Genomic DNA, 19800 nt, shown 5'->3' on the forward strand with positions numbered 1-19800 from the left:
TATAATCATACAGGTAATCCCTGGTTTACGACGACTGGTGCGGCTTATGATGTTCCGTGGTTACGACACTTTTCACATATATTCATCAGAAATTATTTCCCTGTTTAAGACGCATGTTCCAGGGTTACAACGTGTCATACGCCTATCCGACGGAAGAAATATGGCTCCAAAACGACAGGATGACCAAAATTTGGAGTTTTTTTATGAAAAACTCAATAAAAATGCAGTTTGCATTGTTTCCAATACACCCAGTCGTTTCCAATACACCCAGAGCATTAAAAATAAATGAGGATTTTTGACGATTATCGACGATTTTTCGGTTCACGACGATTTTTGGCTTTGACGTGGTATCAGAGCGGAACCCCGTCGTAAATCGGGGACTGCCTTATATTATATATATATATATATATATATATATATATATATATATATATATATATATATATATATATATATATATATACTGTATATATATTATATAATAAAACATTTTACATCAGTGCAAGAAAAGTAGTAATTCGTGTGTATGCCTTTACTCGTGTGCAAGCCATTTGAGGGGCCTTGTATGTGATGTCGCTGACACTGGGACTTCACTTAGAATTTTTTTCAGAATCAAATGCTGCGAACAACGTGAATTTACATTTTTAACTACATATATACAGTATCATGAAGGAAAATTAATTACTAGCTAAAAAAAGTGCCCATATTATATACAGTATTTATTCAGGAGTTCATGAAAAAGCCTGGGACTGTACCTCTACCTCCATTAAAAGGTACTTTGTGATACAGTATTATGTTTTGTCAGACTCTTTAGATACTTATGTGTTCTACAAAACTATCTTTAGGTATATTTATTCATGCTTCTTGAGAGCAATTATGCTCATTTCAAATTGCCCTGTATTTGATTTTTGGAAGCATTTTGAATTGCTTTTGGTGACAAAATTTTTTCAAATATCATAGTAGGCTAAATTGTAGCAGCAGTTTCAGAAGTTCTTAGTTGGAGCAATAACCACTTCATGAAGGATGAATAATCACATGGAAAAATAAAAAATATTTATTACAAAAATATTAATTTTTTATGGTTACTGGTGGTGGAGTTTCCAGTTAAAGAGAGATGAATACCCCAGACCAACCACTGACCTCCTTAAATGTTGTTTCAGCATAAAATTCAAAGACCTTGGTGTGATGTTTGTTGTTTTCAAATAGGGATAAGAACAACTGTTTGTTCCTCTTGAGACAACCAATTTCATGCACACTTCAGGAGCAGTAGGTCTCAGTGAAGCTATTCATTCATTTTTTGCTTGGAATCATTTTGAGAACTATAGTATCAATTAGAGTTTTGTAGATTATCCCCTTTAAATTTTGGGGTACATTAACATTACTAACATAGTTACATTTTGGAGTATGTTAACATTACTAACGTAGTTATAACATGGTTACAATATGTTTGAGCTAGTGCAGTATTTGACTGTATAAATGTGATTACAGCCATAAAGTATAATAGCATTTTTTCCAAAAGTTACTATTATCTTATAAAAAGGAAATACCATAAAACAAAGAACATTCAATATTTACATCCTAACAACAAAGTAAGCAGTTGTTAAACACATAATGAGGATATGTACAGAATTATAGATGTACAGTTGTATACTGTATAGGTGTAATTGTTTATGAATGATACATAATTCCCATTTAGCAGAAACAATGTCAGTATTTTGCAACGAGAAGGATGTAACCATAAGTTCTATTACCAGAGATAAAAGTGGTACTGTACATAGAATGGTGGGAATGGGTAAATATGACTAGAATTTGTATTGATACTCTTATCTTACGTTCTTACAGTGTCAGCTAGCATTTCTGTATAAAGTGCATTAATCCATAAAACTAAACGCTTATATGTTGAATTTATTCAATTGTCAAGAGGGCATTGGGAATGAAATCGTGAAGCTTATTCATTAATTTCATACCTCTGTAGAACTTGCGACAGTATTAAGGAAACAGGCAAATGAAACTTTTGTAACAATATCAGTTTGATATTGTTAATGATTTATATATTGTAGTATGGAATACGTATATATAACATATTTTGGAAAGTATATCACTCGTTAGATATATTCGTCACATGGCTGCAAATTAAATGTATCACTAGAAGCATAGGATTTTAAAATTCCATGAGTGACTTGGTTTTCATAATTTGGTATATTCATTTTAGCCTCAAATAGCTGAAGAACTTTGTATCATTCATATGGTAACAAGGAAAATATAAAATTTTATTTCACATGTTTTGAGTCAAGTTGCTCTCTCACAATCAATTACGCCAAGATGCTTGATTTCTGGATGATCCAAGATGATCTCTGTCTGGGTGGAGGAAAGCATAGTACCCAATCACTGAGCAGATCCCAAGAACCCAGAGAGCTTCTACACTGAATATCATGGTTATTAGGATCCATAGATCATACCTTACCTGTAATAAAAAGTAAATATTCAGGTGCAAGAAGGAATTGTATGTGGATGGCATAAATAGAATGGAAATATTTGTCATCATCAGTTTTAACATTTTAAAAACCACCTTGCAATTTATTCTGTGTGAAGACTGCGGAAACCAGCACAGAATGCCTTAATCTAGCCCCTTGAGAAAGATGACTAATTGGCTTTGACAATGTATAATGAAGGAAAGAAAAGGATGAAAAGCAGCAAATCAGTCTCTTGACAGTGCAGAAGGTCAGGAATCAAGGCTCAAGGAAAAGAGGTAAAGGGAGGAAATTACACAGCACAGCTTGTAAAACCCTGGGACAGATGGTAAGCAACATTAACTAGCCTGACCAACTCTGGTTAGTCTTGTTGGTAGCTCTATGACTATGTGTTATTTGGCTGCTTGAGACAGGGCAGGACTCTGTCGTCTCAATGAAAGAACAACCAAAAAGAAATTTTAGAAGAGATGTAATTAGCCTGCATCAAGGCAGAATGAGGGTAGACTTTTAATGAGATATGCAGTATTGCCTTTGAATCAATCTGAACAAGAAAAATTTGAGGTAATGACCCAAGTCTGGCTTAGGCCATTATACAGAGATAAAGAATTGAAAATAACTAAAATGTTTATGACATGATAAAGCCATTATTGCACATCTGTTGAAGTCACTTTGGAGTCAGTTTTGAATATCAAAGAGGTTCCCAGTTTGAGTAATAATTTTGGTACTCAGCAAAGGAATAAAATAGAATAGAAAGGAAATATAGAAAGAGAACAGAGTCCAAACTGTGTATGAGCATTGAATGTGTAGTTTAAAAACTTAGAAAGTTATTTTATATATAATAAACATTATACATACCTCCATTATTATATACCATACAGTTATCATTGCTGTATTTTCTATTAAAGTCAGTGCATAGAAGAAAACCATCCGTCTCCGGGAAGGGGTATCCTTAAGATTAATATAGCAGAAAATGTGCACTGCACCCATCACAGAATTATAAAAGAGTTCCAGCACTGGTCTGCGAGCACCCTGTTCACTAGCACAGAAATTAGTGCTCTGTGGAAGAAAAATATTATTATGCTAGAGTTTTGAGAATGGATATTTTGAGGTACACAAGTCATTAATTACTACTGGAAGAGAATCGATGCATTTTAATCAGTTACTTAAGCTTGGCAGTAAGTGCTATATCGTACCTGAGCATGAATCCAGGCGGTCATGAGGAGCCAGTGAAGAACCAGAGCAATTGCAGTGATGATGGGAAAAGAGACAATGACTTCTCCTTCATTATTTCTTTTCGGTAGAGTAAATAATGCCGTGCTGTCATCATCATCTTGCTGTTGATATATTTCCAAGTTTTAGATCTCTCCGTGCTTGAACAGTATATTAATTTGATAAAATATTTAAAAAATACAATGGATATTTTATGGAAATAAACCTATAAGTATATACACATATTGAGGATACAGTAAACTTTAAATCTTGTACAGTATATTAGACTGAGGATACAGTAATCCCATTCATTGTTATCACCATTTATGCTGATTTTTGGGGTCCATCCTTTTGGGCCTCCTGTATAAAAACTAAATCAGGTGGGATTCATTAATGAAGCACTTACATATATTGAAGCAAAAGTAGCAATGGCAATCACACGAGATGCAATCATGGTAGCTCTCCAGAAGAGACAGACTACGGATGCTCCACAAGAAAGTTTCTCCTTTGGAATGGATCTCCTCAGCTCATCTTGATATGAGACTAGAGACCATGATATTGCCATTACACCTAAGAAGACCTTCCACACTTGCACAGCAATAGCTAAAATGAGAAAAGTTTCATTGGTGTATTTTGTTAATTACAGAGTTGTTTGGTTTTCTCATATGCTTATACAAGTTCTTTGCTTTCATATTTTGAAAATATTGAGCTGTTTTAAAATAATACTAAATGTGTCTCATTATGTTGTACAGTATATCATTTTCATGTAGCCTAAATACAGTTTGACTTATTTTTAGTTGTCAAACAGAGCTCCGGAAAAATTTAGCCATAGATTTCAAAACTCAGGACAATGGACATTTGATAAACAAAGACTGGGACTGACTTAAAGAATCCATAGATTCATTATATCCAATGATCATCTCCGGGCTCCTGTATAGAAGGTAGATCTGGAAGATGAGCTGTGGCGCGTCTTGAAGAAAACTGTGCATCATGTCAAGCATAGAAGTATCCCTAGAGATAACCTGTACAAGTAAATCAGACCCAAGTGGTGGCTTATTATTCTGCAGGCCAGACACCAAGTTGTCACGTGCCATTGGACTGCATTTGTATTCTTTCGAAAAGTAGGCATTATAATGCTGTTTCATCTCAAATTTAACCCATTATAAAACTGATAAAATTCTTTTCCTGTGTTTGCAGGATCCCATTAAATATGTTATTACATTCGTGGCTGCTTACAACAGCTAAAGAAAGACACTATTATTGCACAAAGTACAAACTGAACGAAGATTCCCGTATTACCATTTGCAGTACAGCATGTACCTCTCCTTTGGGTGTTCTCCTGAGTATGGCTCCACTTTCTCCCATCTCTACTTCTTTTACTTCCCGTTGCATCTTTACTCCATACCGAATGATATCTATGTACCTGAGGTAACAGAATAGTGTAACATTTTATCACAGATTTCAGTAATGGTTTTACTGAACTTAAGTGAATTATTTCTAAGTGAATGCAACATTAGAATTGAATTGAAAGACAGGATGTATATCTTTTTATTGCAGTAAACCACTGTTTTATTTGCATTTTTTCATTGATTAACATATACTGTATATAACTCACGGATCACAGTAAATTATATTGTCTTTACCTTATAAGGGGTCCCAAGAGGATTATGTGAATAAACACCCGCATAACGACTTGCGAAGTGCTCATTTTATGAAGTACACAGTAATCTCCCAGACAAACCTTGTTTTGCCAGTACCAAAGTAAACTGTTTAAAATGATAAAATATTAGCCTAAATTGCGTAAACATTATGTGTTGCATTTTTATCCCTTTCCAATTAATTACCCTGTCTAAGTGAATTACTGATGTTAAATAATAATACTAAAAATCTTTCTAAAGAATTTCACATTACTAAAAATAGGTTTAGCATGTTTCATTAAGGCTCTGTCTCCATTCAAATAGTATTTTTTTATTGTATCATATCATGACTTGGAAAATACGAGCTTACCTGAAAATGTTGAGAATAACCATGGGAATGATGATAATACAAATGGTGATGATGAACCACGTCATTGCTGCATCTTTGTTGTGCTCTGTCGTTGCCTTTTCAGCCTAAGTAAATAGTCAGTATTTTATATTTTATATTATTAAAGTTTCTGTATATAAAGCCATCATTGGTGTAGAAATAGCACATGATGTAGTTTGACGTGAGAAATTGGAACTGAACCCTCACCATTTTTTGGTACATTGTTCTGTACTGTATTGAAAGTAAAATTTATGAATACATTATTATGCCAAAAGAGACCTGTAAGGGATGTGCAGATTCGGAGAAATATTAGTTTAGCAAGCATCGGTTTTCTTTCTTACCTGTCTGTAGAGGACAAAGGCCAGCATGCCATCAGAAATTATGTCCATAATGAAGAACACAATGTTGATGATGACACCTATGGCACCCATGAAACCAAAGGAAGCCTCTACATGTGGGGGAGGCTGGTTCAGTGACATCTGTTGGTTCAGAGAGAGATTAATGTTATTTTTCTGACAGGTTCAAAAATTTTATTTTGTGGGATGGTTCAGAGTTTAGCTTTTGCATTTTTTTTATTTTACGGGGTTGCAAACATATTTTTGCAATTTTCACTTCGTAGCTAACTCCTCTAAGGAATGAAACATTCATGAGTGAAATTTCATGGTCGTGTGGCTAATTAAGTTCAGTGTTTATATATAAACAGTACTGTATTGTGATATTATGTAGAGAAAGAAATCTAATGTTTTTTTTTATTATATTACAATTTGGTGTATGTTTTAAGTTTTAAAAAATTTTTCTCCTGTATGTTAACACACATGTTTAATACGATGTAAATGTGTGTATACAAACGTATTTATGTAAAACTCCATTATTGTGTTATGAACAATACTGCATTAAATAAACTTCAGTAAAAATAATGTTGCCATAGAGAGAAAGAGAGAATGTGTTTGTGTGAGAGAGAGAGAGAGAGAGAGAGAGAGAGAGAGAGAGAGAGAGAGAGAGCGAGCGAGCTAGTGAGCGAGCGCGAGCGCAGTTCCCATGCTAATGGACCCATTTTCTATTGATTTCTTCTCCTTTGCGCGTTACTCTCCCATTTTCTTTGAACAGAGACTAGGGTATTTTACTTCATGTGAACAAGTGCTCTTTAGGTGTTTGTTATCTAATTATTTTTACCTATTATGTAAGTTTATCGTAATTTTATTATGTTTTAGCCATAATTGTTTAAATTGCAAATGAAAATAAAGTATCAATTGCTTATTGGAGTTGGCTTCATATATTAATTTTACTCATATTTTTTTTCTACTTAACCTGTATTCTCTCTCCCTCTTCCCAAGTAGTCGAATAGTTATTGAGGCCCTTCCACTCCAGTACCTTTTTCGTGCCGTACATCCACCCCATTCTAGATCTTCTCATCCGTCTTAACACTTGAATTACATACACACTTTCTCCAACCTGTTGCCCTTCATTCTCTCCACAGGGCAAAACCTTATTTAAGTTCTATTGTGTTCTTTCACTCATTATTACAAATTATTACAAATCTCCGTATTCCATGCACTTTGAATTCTTCATATGTCATATATACCACTAAAACAGTTCATTTCAACTGCTGCAATCTTTTTTCTTTCATTTGCATTCAACGTCCACACTTCTCTTCCACTAAGGAAAGTTAGTTTAATAATCCCTTCGTACATTACTACCTCGGTCTCCGTAGACCATCCCAATAATCTTCCCAGACATTTGCACACATCTTTTAAAGTCCATGATTTACCTTTTTTCTTTCCTCTCATGTCATACCACGATCATTCATTATATTTTAAATGCACATCATATTCTTCAGTTCTTCAATCATCCATGTTAACACTCATAATTCCTTTTTTCCTGGTATCCATTGTCCCTCACATCATTACTTTTGTCCACAGTTACTTTCACCTTTCTCCTCTTGCAAAAACTCTCAAACTCTCACTATTTTGTGCAAATTCAGTTCTTAATCCCATGTCAGAGCTGTGTCATATGCATTTATCAACCATTCCGCATGACTTTCAGAGAAAACACGATTCACACACCCGCATCCTTGCCCAAACCCCCATTGTTTTTCCTTATCAATCCTTCTAAAATCTGACTTACTTAAAATCCTATCATACGCTGTCCACGGTATACAATTCTAAATAACGTTTAGCCCTATAATTTTTACTGTCTCTTCTATAACCTTTATATATATAAATGTACTAATTATAATCTTTCCATTCATTCAGAACGTTTCCTTCATCCAGATCCAAAGAAACCCAGGTCAGCCACTTACTCACACCTCCTCACCATACTCCAGTATCTCCCTTGTAATACCATCAACTCGTGGTGTCTTTCGTTAATTCAGCCCCGTGATTGCCATCCTTATGTTCATATCTGCCACTTCCACAAGCATTTTCAAAAATGGAGTAACCATTTCAACTATGTGATCGTATAGTTTTGACTCTCCTCTGTTTTCCACCTATAACAAATCTTTAAAATACTCCTTCAACCCATGACTGCATTAACTTTAGACAGCCGCTCTCCATTTGCATCTCTTAGTCTGTGATACATTTGTTTTTCAACCTTTCCCTTCGTATTTACTAACCTGCAGAAACTACTTGAATATTCGATCTCTAGTTTTCATCTATTTTTTTCCCCTCGATTCATGTCTCTTTTTTTTTCGTTTTAACTTTCCGCTTTACTACCCTATCCATCCTCTCTCTCTCTCTCTCTCTCTCTCTCTCTCTCTCTCTCTCTCACACTCACACACACACACACACACACACACACAGAAGAGCGCGCATGCCTTATACTTGATTCATGTATACATTTTACTCTCCTATACCCATAAATACTCTTACTATCCCTTTGATCCCATCGTGAAATGGCCCTACTTTTTTCATGGACCTGTTCATCTGCAACTTATCCCCTATTTCATCCGTTTTTTCACTATATGCTCTTCTCATTTCAAACCCTTGGGTTAATTACGTTTACCGGTGCAATTTCCCCCGGTCATCTCCAACTTGAACTTGTGTATATATTAACTTTCATGTCAAGTAAATGGTGAACAGATATACCTCCAGTCATTCCTTTAGTATATTATCTATTAACTAGCTCTTCCCTCCACACTGCGCCATTACAATCAATCAGAGTCTTGTCTTCAGAACAGCATGGTCCGTAAAACACATCATAAAAGCCGTGGTTTGATTAAGAAACGTCTCGCACATTGCTCAGTGCATTTTCCGTCAGTGAAATTAACACAATTCATTCAAATATAAATCAAAAAAAATTACTACAAACATCAATTAACTCATTATAAAAACTAAAATAAAACTTCAGCGTTAACTTTACTTAAAAAAACAACCACAAGAATTGTGCAAAGTAAGAGATAGACCTAGTGCTTAACAACCCGTTAGAGTGGAGGAAGAAGAACGAATGACCAAGACAGTAAACTCTTTAAGACATTTCTTGAGCTTTCTGTGCAAGACTCTAAGTTTATTTTTAACGGTCAACTCTTCTCGCAGGTCGATGGAGTTGCTATGGGTTTCCCTTTGGGACCTGTATTTGCCAATATTTTTATGTCTTCTTTAGAAGAAACTTTTTTAGCCAACTTCCCAGATGTGTGTAAACCCGCATACTATAGACGGTATGTCGATGACACTTTCGTGTTATTCAAACAACCTTAGCAAAATGAGATGTTCCTGGATCATATCAATAAACATCACGAAAATAAGGAATATACTGTGGAAAATGAAAGTAGCAACTTTCTGTCTTTGTTAGACATTAGAGTCAGTAGAGTTAATGGTGAATTTACCACGGCTGTGTCTAGGAAAATTTCCTACACTGGATTCGCTAATAATTATCATAGTTCATGTTTTAAGAATTTTAAATTGCACTCCATTTACACTGTGGTTTACAGGGCTATTTGTTACTCTTCCAGCTGGTTTTTTTTCACAACGAGATAGAGTTTATAGTGAGGTTTTTTACAGAACTCTTATCCAGAAAATGTGGTTTACAAAGTTATTAACAGGCTGCTTTTACGAACGATTTTAAAGCCAGCTCCCTCTTACAATGTCCAAAGGAAAAAAGTATAGGCTACGCTAGTTTTGAGATAGTTTAGGACTGTGGAAAGAATGGGGAACGATAGGTTGGTGAAGTGTACAATCTGAATTGTTGGGAGGAGGAGTGAGGGAGGCGTAGGAAGTCTGGCTATCTGATTGAGAGAGGTATTAAAAAGGAAGGGCCTCAACATTTATCAAAAGACACAGTATTTGCAAGTTCCATGGGAGTGGTGCATTAGGTGTAGGGTATCTGACGTGCTGATAATGAGCTTTCTGTGAAGTTGTATGACTTGGTTGATGTAGTTATATCTGCACCGGTGGTTTCATCCATGAGTTTGCAGGAAAGTGTATGTGTGACAGTAATTTTAGTCTTGTGGTTTCTCAAGATCACCCCCGTGTTAGGAGAAACCTCCTTTGTTGAATATATATATATATATATATATATATATATATATATATATATATATATATATATATATATATATTAATATATATATATATATGTAATCAAATTAAACATTTAATATATACAGTAGACCAATCACGGGACAAAGCAGACACGGACAAATTTCAGCTAAAATCGAAGCGCTAGCTTTGATTGATGGTAGAACCGAAAATACCGTCCACTAATACATTATCACTTGAACAGTTGTATATAATAAATCTTTTGGGGAATGGCCTAAATGGAGGGGGAAATTGCCACAAACAACCTTTTTTTTATATTATATTTTCCCTACATTCAAATGTATAATGCTAGTGATACAGGCACGTAATTCGTTCCCTGTAAACCCCAGAGAATTCCTTATCATCCGTTGTGATAACGGCGTTTTGATTACGATGTCATTTCATGTGTTTCTATTTTATTTCTGATAAACTTATTCGTGGCCGTAGTTTTATTTTTCGTTTGCTTAGTAAATATGCATACCCGAGATATGGATGTTGTTTGTAACTATATTGTTTGTGTTTGTATTGATTAGTCACTATGAGATTGCTTGTAGTCTTTGTGTAACTCAGAAGTCTGTAGAAATGCCTTGTCATTGGCTGGGTTAATTTCATGTGTATAATTCAAGTTTGGATCTCTCTCTCTCTCTCTCTCTCTCTCTCTCTCTCTCTCTCTCTCACACACACACACACACACACACACACACACACACACACACACACTCACAGTTTTTAAGGAAATTAAAAAGTAAAATTCAGTAAGGGGAGGAAAAGGTTGAATTACGGGAAGCTTGTGTAGTAGATCATATTATATTCAGTCGCTTGAATACGATCGTTATTGTTTTATATTGCGCTCCAACAACGGAGTAAGCACAGGACGAAATTAAGCAACAAAATTTGAACTTTATCCAGCCAGAACGAGAGTCATGTCTGCGCGAGCTGAATGCAAGATAAACTGTTTTCTGCTCCAGGTATGCAGAAACCAGTTTTCGTTCTGTTGCTTGCACATGGACGGAATTCCTTGCTAAGTTAAAGATATTGATTATATCAACTTATTCCGAGGATCACAAGAAATCATTGCTCCGTATTTCCGACTTGACGTTAATGAAACTTAAAAACGGGGTTGTAAGATGGCCTTACCAAGGCGAGTCGGCCAGCTTCCGCAGTGAAGTGTGGTTACCTGTTCTGAAATTATATCGCAGGTTAATTCCTTGTCGAACATTTAGATGCGTTGTGGTTGGACCCTGTTTATCCTTATGATGTGTACTCTTCAGTTAATTAACTTATCTACACACGGATTAAACACTGATATCGAAATCGATTTAGTATTCACTATTTCGTTGCAAGGCCCGTATGTTGTTGTTACACATGTATGTATATGCCGAATATTGAGTTTTAACCAGCGATGCGTATATCGTGTAATGCAGCGCCCGAGGTACAGTATTCGGGGTTTCTGAGTGGTCGGTTTATGGTTACTGTATATTAACCCAAACACATATTGACATCGTTACCAGCCGTAAGAGTATTGTTGACTGAATGAACGTTGAATTTCACTCAACGTAGAGCACTATTCCTTTGGTAACTTGTAACCAGCAAATAACTGATGCTTTATTCCAGTGGCCATCACTTACACAAAATTTTTTTAAAGCACAGCACAGCTAATAATAATGTTCGTTTAATGCCATTCGTAAAACTTATTTATATGCCATATAAGTATTGGAAAGTTGGTGAGAGCTAGAGTAATGAATAGGTTGATCGAGAACGCAAGGTAGATGGATACTGAGCCTGGGCCCAGGGCCGGGGACTCAGGTAAGTAAGAGAAGTTGTCGTCAGCTGTGGCACTAACTCACCTTGGTAGGAGCGTAGACGGAGTTCTCTTGTTATTGAAGTTTGCTTGTATGTGTGTGCCTAGATGAGCTTACTTTTTGTTAGTTACTCGCCATTTGTGTGTCATCGGGAGGGATGGTTTTAATTCGTGTAGTTTTGACACTTCCTTCCAGTGTTAGGCAATTTCGTTCCGGGATCAACACAATTTGTCTCCTTGACGCTAAAGCGTTGTGTTTTTCAGTCTCAAATGTTTAGTAACGGATCCTTTGGTGTTTAGTGGGTGGGAGTCGCTATCGACAGCTCGTAACTGCTATGATGCCTCAATGCCCAGACGATATTGTTGGGAAGTAAGCCTTTCGAATTCATATTATCTTATCTACTTTTAAATCAGCCGTTGCCGACAGATTATACTGTTGCCCTTAGTAGTTTAATTTTTAGGTTGCTGGTATATTCAGATTATTTTCATCGGGTCTGAAGCGCACTGTGACAGGACGATTGAAAAGGGTCACTAGGTCTTTTACTGAAAAGAAGTAATATCTTTAAGTATATATCGTTACTGAAAAGTAGTAGTATCTTTAAGTATATATCGCAATTGAGTTTTTAGCAGCGTATGTACCTGAAAGAAAGAGATTTGCTACATCTTAACAAATTGCATTTCACCCTCTACAATAAAACATAAAATTTAATTTCTCTCTCTCTCTCTCTCTCTCTCTCTCTCTCTCTCTCTCTCTCTCTCTCTCTCTCTCTCTCTCTCTCTTGGGTTTGTTCAGGGTGAGATTGTGGTCACGATAACAGCTGTTTGGTAGTGTGTGCCTTGGGATTTTCGTATCATGGGAGTTATATTTTATGATAAATCTTGTGTGTGTGTGTGTGTATGCCCGTACGCACGCGAATAAAGGCTCTTTAGCTTGCTCGCTCGCGCTCGTCCTTAGCGTTCGTTACCTGTAGGCCTCTAGCTAGTCCCATTGAGCTGTATATGTATATATATATATATATATATATATATATATATATATATATATATATATATGTGTGTGTGTGTGTGTGTGTGTATTCTGTAACGAATTTTCTTTATGTTTTGAATGTCCTATATATATATATATATATATATATATATATATATATATATATATATATATATATATATATATATATATATATATATATATATATATATATATATATATATATATATATATATATATATACATATACTATAACATGATTTCTTTTAGTATTTCTAAGGGTGCTCTTGTCATCTCCAAATGCCTAAGATGGCGCAAGTGCCTCTTGTTGACACGATTCTGTCTTTACATCTTGGGATATGCACAGTAACTAACTTTATGGCATGTTATTGTTTCCATGATTGTTATCTGATGCATTTTTTTTTCCAACAAAAATCTTCTCATCGAACTAATAGCCTCATGAAATTGAAACAAAGTTGGCATTTAGTATTTAATTCAGTATTTAATTCCCAAAATTCATTCGATTATAGATTAACAAAAAACATTCGTTCCATGCTATTATGCATGTATATATATATATATATATATATATATATATATATATATATATATATATATATATATATATATATATACATACATATATATATATACACACACACAGGATATATATGGAAGACAGGCATTTGATACAAAGCATTCTTCATCTTCGTCTTCTTCTTCTTTTAGAATAATTTTTCCTCTTTGTTCTTATGTGGACCTTGTAGCTTGTTTCGACGCCATTCGCGATATCAGTTGCTGCCTTATTATTGTATCAGTTTCGCCTTAGGGTAGCAGCAGGTCATGCACCAAGGGTATCGCAGATTTTGCACTTTAGTCCAGTATCATATTTGGGTCCCCTGCTTATCTGTGGGTTTTCGATATTTTATGATTAAGGATGATAAATGTATGATTAGTATAGCTTAAAGAATTAAGATATCGGGCGCTTTACGTAAGTAGCAAACATTCATTGCGTCGTTCTTTGATTTCGTGGGCCACTTTTGATTGTTTATGGTATCGTTAGAATAAACCACTTGGTTTTACCTCACAACGTGGTCTTTCCCAATTCCCAGCATTGGCCGTACTCCCGCAACCCCCCCCCCCCCCACCTCTCTCTCTCTCTCTCTCTCTCTCTCTCTCTCTCTCTCTCTCTCTCTCTCTCAGACGCCTTTATGAGGGAAAATGACGCAATATGAAACAATGTGACACAATAAGAAACAATATGATAGCGTGAGGGACATAATATCTGGGAGTCAGTTATTGGTATAGAATTACTGGCATGCGTGTGGAAGATTGAACTCGATTTAGAATTATTTTAATGAAACCCCCGAGTTCTTGGAAGTTTTGCTCATAGCGTTTTAGTTATTTATCGTCCAGTATTATTTAACTTAAATTTATAGGTCTAACTCACCTTAAATTGTTGACATGTTAACCGCTTAAGCAGTTTTTAATATGTCAGAATTTTTCTTTCCCTACATCTTTTTTATCTTAAAATCTTTTTATATATATATATATATATATATATATATATATATATATATATATATATATATATATATATATATGCATGCATATAAATTAATTGCATCTTTCCGCTGGAACATGCATATTTTGGTGGCCGTCCTCTCAAATTGATATTCCCCGGCTGTGCAACTCGCAGGTTATGAGACTTGTTTGAAAAGTTTGAGCAAACTTTTTTTGGGAAATAACGTTTATATTTCGAATCATCCCATCTGTTCCAGATTGTCACAGCTCCTCATTGGGCGAGTCGGTAGAGTTGTCTCGTAGCACTCGCTAGGCCCGAGTTCGAGTCCCCGGCCGGCTAATGAAGAATTAGAGGAATTTATTTCTGGTGATAGGAATTCATTTCTCGCTATAATGTGGTTCGGATTCCACAATAAGCCGTAGGCCCCGTTGCTAGGTAACCAATTGGTTCTTAGCAGCGTAAAATAAGTCTAATCTTTCGGGCCAGCCGTAGGAGAGCTGTTAATCAGCTCAGTGGTCTGGTAAAACTAAGGTATACTTAACTTTTTTTCCAGATTGTCACATTTTCCGGAATTAAGTGTAAATTGTGATATAATTATATTTATGTATTGATTTGAATGCATGTTCATATCGTAAGTAACGGCATGCTGAGGTTATTTCATTTTACGGGAGTAGTTGGGAGAGCTCAGCAACGTTGCCTCGCAGATTGCGCGGTGGATTATTTGCCTTACGTCGAGTGGGTGACCTCATAACCAGTGTTCTCATACCTTGGGTTGTACTGTACTATGGTTTTTGTCAAGTGGCCTTTCGCAGTACCGCTCCCTTACTCGAAGGGTGGCTAAAGCGCTTTTTCCTCTGTTTATTTACTTAATTATTTACTTATCGTATATAATAATTACAAGAAAATAACTTGATAAAACTGAACGTGTTCATAAGTTATAATCTTGTGAATCTCTTTTAAATATTTTGTTGATTACGCTTGTTTATGTTGATTGAAGTACTTTTGTCAGTTTTATATTTTTTTATGTTTGTTCCTTTCACAAGTTTTGTATTTTCTCGATATGCAGTAGTACGCAGATACGCTTTCAGAAAATTCTGAGTAAGGTCAACCTTGGTGCGGAGATATGCGAGAGTTGTCGAAATAGAAAGTTTCCTCTTGGTAAATTGGACATCCGGATTTGCAACGTAAACAGAGGAAATCGTAGAGAATCGCTCCTCACTGGAAAACATTTGTATTGTGTCGATTTGTATGTCAGGTAACTTAATAAGTGTACGAGAGAGAGAGAGAGAGAGAGAGAGAGAGAGAGAGAGAGAGAGACGCTCACTTTGTGCTGACGTCCTGGAGCATGACAAAGAAAGGGTTGCTGTGACAGGAGAGTTTCTTTGTTAATAATTTGCTGGTTTTTAAGGATAATTTTTTTTTTTCATGTTTGACGGAAGGGAAGGAGATGGTGAAATAGTTAAAGGGAAAGTAATGTGAAGAACATTCCCTTCTTTTGGCATGGTTTTTCTGAGCATTATTTATCTGTTTTTCTTGTAATGATTCTTAATGTTTTTGTTGTTGCTTTTGTTTTGTCGAGCGTTATGGTACTACTGTCATGGGTTATTCCGTCCAGTGATGTCTGTAAAACTCTGTACATTATAAAGATAATAACAATGAGACAGGGATGACTGTAAGTCATTATGATTAGAAAAATGGGTTATTACAAGTTACTTAGGCCATGATTTTTCTTCGATGTATACCTGCTATTATATCCTTTGTTTTCAGTGGCCTTGCATGTTGCCCTGGGCGAACGCACCTCGAGTGATGTGATTTCCGTAGGACTAAGTTTGCGACGAATTAAAAAATATAGTAATAGTATTTCGTCGCGAAACGAGTTTAAAAAACCGAGTTAAACGTAAACAGAAATTGCGGACCTTCTGGGTCTGAAGTACCAAGTAAAAAAAAAAAAAAAAAAAAAAAAAAAACTAAAGCAGAAATCGTGCGAGTGAAGAACGACAACATGAGATTGCAAGTCTGGAAAGCCAAAGGTGAATCTACTCCCAGGCTAATTATAGAAATTTTTTTATTTTGAACATGGTAGAGAATGCTGCAGATTGGAATATGATGTCTGCAAATTGTAAAACAATAGACATTTGGATATAAGACCAGAAAATGTGTTTGATATAATTACTCATATTTTAGAGACAAAGAAACTCGTAATATTGATGCACTGTCCAGCTGTCTAACTCGATAGGTCTGAAAGGGACCAGCACCTACTGGATAATTTGTTGATGTTGCACATTATTGCGCGAATATAATATTAGCGTGAATTCTTGAAGAGTAAATATCAGAGCATAATTGAGAGAAAGGAACCGTAGTTTTCCTGACTGCGCTAAAGGAGGTTATATATCCAAAAATGAAACCTCTTGGTTAAGCAGGAGAAGACGAACACTTTAGTCAGCTAGTCACGGTTCAAGCACGTGAACTAAAGGAAAACCCCTGGAATCTGTGGGAAAATGCTTCAAGCTCCTAAGAACAAGATTATGAACAAACAGATAAGATCGAGATTACTGTTGATAGAAGAAGAAAAACTCCGATACAGTATGAGAGTAAATATCTTGTAAAATATTAAAGAACGCGTCATCTGAGACATATAGAAGACTCCTGGTTTAAAGACCGATTAGTGACAAAAATTATTTCAAGTAGCATTAAAATCGAAGATAGAAAATATAAAACTCATTTTCTTGAGATATTCACCAAAGATAGAGAGGAACACAGCAATACAGTAGGAAATTCAAACCAAGGTCTAGACCTTGATTAAAACTACGTAATATCTAAAAACAGCTCATGTAAATCATTAGTACTATGGATCTCAAGTGACTTTGTGCGCTTGTGTGTGTGTGTGTGCTCGCGCACGCGTTGTCAAGACCAATGCTTCCGAAGATAAGACTTAAAATGTGTATCAGAAGAAATTTTGAAAGACAGTAGGTAATGGAAGACAGATTTAAGTTGAAAAATAGTTTCTTGAATGTTAAGTCAGTAGGGAAAGCGAACGTTATTTCTGACAGCAACTTCGCTAAGCAGTGATAAGCAAGGTATTAACAAGAAAAGTAAATAATGGATACCTATGGATTTCCCATTATACATGATATGAAATAGATCTCCTCATGTAGGCTACCGTCTAAGCTTAATTACACGTAGGAAGTGGAGGATTTTTCTAAAACAAATTGATCCAAGGTGTAGCAGAGATAATGAAGGAAGGAACGTGAATATACACCAGCTGTATTATTTAATGAGGTACATCCGAAGAAAGTAAAGAAGTTTTCATTCAGTAACTTCACGGCATCGAAGAACGAGGTAATGGAGACCACTGCTAACTCCTGACAAAAGTTGCACTACCGGAAGGTCGACGAATGTTTACCAAATGTCGCCGAACTGATGTGGATGTGATGGGCTTTCATGGCGTGAATGGCCTTCAGAAAGTGGAATACTTAATGGAGTAGTTAGAGCGACTTCAGGTTGTTGTGAGAATGAGTACAAAAGAAATTCATAATATGGTACGCTCACTGCAATATATCTGAGATGAAAGTAAATGACAGATAGTTTAAGATCATAATATGTACTTCATACTAACCAAGGGTATTCTGTGAAGATGGTGAAGACGTTTGTGATGATAGTGACATTGACAAGAACAGTGCTGGCAGATTTTCCGCTTTCGATGATCTCTTGCTTGATGTTCGTGGTGTTCACTGGCCAGATTAAGGCTGGATGTAGACATCCAGATGTATACGACCGTCTTCCTTAGTGGCATCTTGAAGGACTCTTTTCCTGGGAAGCCGGTGCAAGCTTGGCTCGTTTTTATTACGTGATTTTTTTATATACTTTTGATCATACAGGTGAAGAAATGTAAGACCCTTTTTTTGCTCAAGATATTTTTTTTAATCCAGTTCTGAACGAGAAGGATGTTGCTTTTCGTGAACACTTACAGAAGCGTTGCAGTATTGAGTATTACTGTGATTAATGGTGGGATGTTTCCCTTTGTGTGTGTTTGATTGGAAGTTGAAATATATATAAATGTATGTTTTACCCCCTTTTCCGAAGCTTCTCAAGTTGTACCATTTTCCTTTTTTTCAAAAATCACACCTGTTTTAACCCACAGTAAGCCATTACTGAATACGAGTGTTACATTCACTTCACGAGCCACCAACTCTGCGTCGAGGGTGAAGTAGAAACGTCGTGGAAAGCAGTTGGATGGGAACTGAGCAACTTTTCTGGTGTAACCTAAGGCGTCTAGCGGGAAAAAAAGGAAAGAAAGAAAGAATAAAGGGCGTTATAGGGCGCTGACTGTCTTAAATAGACATCATTGTATCACATATCCAGGACTCTCCTCTCTCTCCCTGCCATTTACTGTTAATTGTTATTGTTATCCCCCAACTAATTGCCTTGACCTACATAAGAGAAAACACGCACGTTTACCGAATGCCATAAAAAGGATCTTTGATGCAGTTTGTATCGATACCAGACGGGAATTGGTGTTTAAACCTACGTAGATAGATAGTGAGCGTGTTGACTTTCATGAAATGGTTTTAAGGATGTTTTTAGTACTGTGGATTTATCTTGGTTTATTTCTTGATACCTTTTCAATACCAGAACCATTCATTTTTGTGGATTTCATCGGTTACAGACCCTTGAATTACGTAACATCTTTGTACTCACGAGAAGAAAAGTTAGTTACCCATTGTTTTTCACGACGATTTTAATTCCCTTATGTCAGTGATATCTTCTCTCTCTCTCTCTCTCTCTCTCTCTCTCTCTCTCTCTCTCTCTCTCTGGCTGTCACGACCGAAATATGCCGAACGTGAGATACGCCCATCTTAAGAGACGCAAGAAATTCTTCCCTTCCGAAATGATGTACGAGTTATATCGCGAAAGTAGTAAATGTTATGTACGCAGAGTAACGGTTAGGGAAATACTGTAGTAGCCTATAAAATATGCATCAGTGCTTTTTGTCCGAAAATTTTCCGGTACTGATTCTCGTGATTTTATCAGTGCTTAAATGAATATAGCACATATAGTTACATAAAGAAAATTACAATAGAGTCATATGTACTCATTTTTTTTTTATAAAATATTCGATTCTAAAATTTGTTGCTTACAGTGCTTGCATGTTTATACAGAAGTACCCGTTACCTATTCAGCACAGTAGGCAGACGAGTGTGAATTGTTAGTTATGAAAAGATGGGGTTTCTGAAATTTAATTGTTAGTTACAAGGAAGGAAAGCTTTGTT

The 19800-nt window shown here is 35.8% G+C and overlaps 2 protein-coding genes across 5 annotated transcripts in view; one reads left to right on the forward strand and one right to left on the reverse strand.

The window, feature by feature from the left end:
* LOC136838938 (ninein-like protein) overlaps window positions 1-19800 on the forward strand; it is a 171671-nt gene that overhangs the window by 74022 nt on the left and 77849 nt on the right. The window lies entirely within an intron of this gene.
* Window positions 1041-18772, reverse strand: LOC136838827 (XK-related protein 7-like). Of its 4 annotated transcripts, none has more exons than XM_067104452.1 (10): window positions 18147-18772; window positions 6047-6184; window positions 5688-5791; window positions 5324-5446; window positions 4980-5103; window positions 4564-4702; window positions 4087-4283; window positions 3665-3805; window positions 3327-3527; window positions 1041-2464 (listed from the first exon to the last, which is right to left on the reverse strand). In XM_067104452.1, the coding sequence occupies exons 1-10, from the start codon at window positions 18321-18323 to the stop codon at window positions 2309-2311; spliced, it is 1500 nt and encodes a 499-aa protein (XP_066960553.1). In that variant the 5' UTR covers window positions 18324-18772; the 3' UTR covers window positions 1041-2308. The 4 variants fall into 4 exon arrangements, with proteins under 4 accessions (XP_066960553.1, XP_066960555.1, XP_066960554.1 ...); XM_067104454.1 differs by lacking the exon at window positions 18147-18772 and adding an exon at window positions 12064-12389; XM_067104453.1 differs by lacking the exon at window positions 18147-18772 and adding an exon at window positions 11394-11994.

This window comes from Macrobrachium rosenbergii, chromosome 5, assembly GCF_040412425.1.
Source record: "Macrobrachium rosenbergii isolate ZJJX-2024 chromosome 5, ASM4041242v1, whole genome shotgun sequence".
Classification (NCBI taxonomy): Eukaryota; Metazoa; Arthropoda; class Malacostraca; order Decapoda; family Palaemonidae; genus Macrobrachium; species Macrobrachium rosenbergii.

Bases quoted from the DNA above. Each gene is read 5' to 3' on its own strand.
- LOC136838827 (XM_067104452.1), bottom strand. From the start codon at position 18,323: ATGCCACTAAGGAAGACGGTCGTATACATCTGGATGTCTACATCCAGC. The intron at 6,185-18,146 runs GTTAGTATGAAG...CTGAACCAACAG, and splicing joins ATCTTCACAGAATACCCTTG to ATGTCACTGAACCAGCCTCC. The intron at 4,284-4,563 runs GTCAGTCCCAGT...TTCTCATTTTAG, and splicing joins TGAATCTATGGATTCTTTAA to CTATTGCTGTGCAAGTGTGG.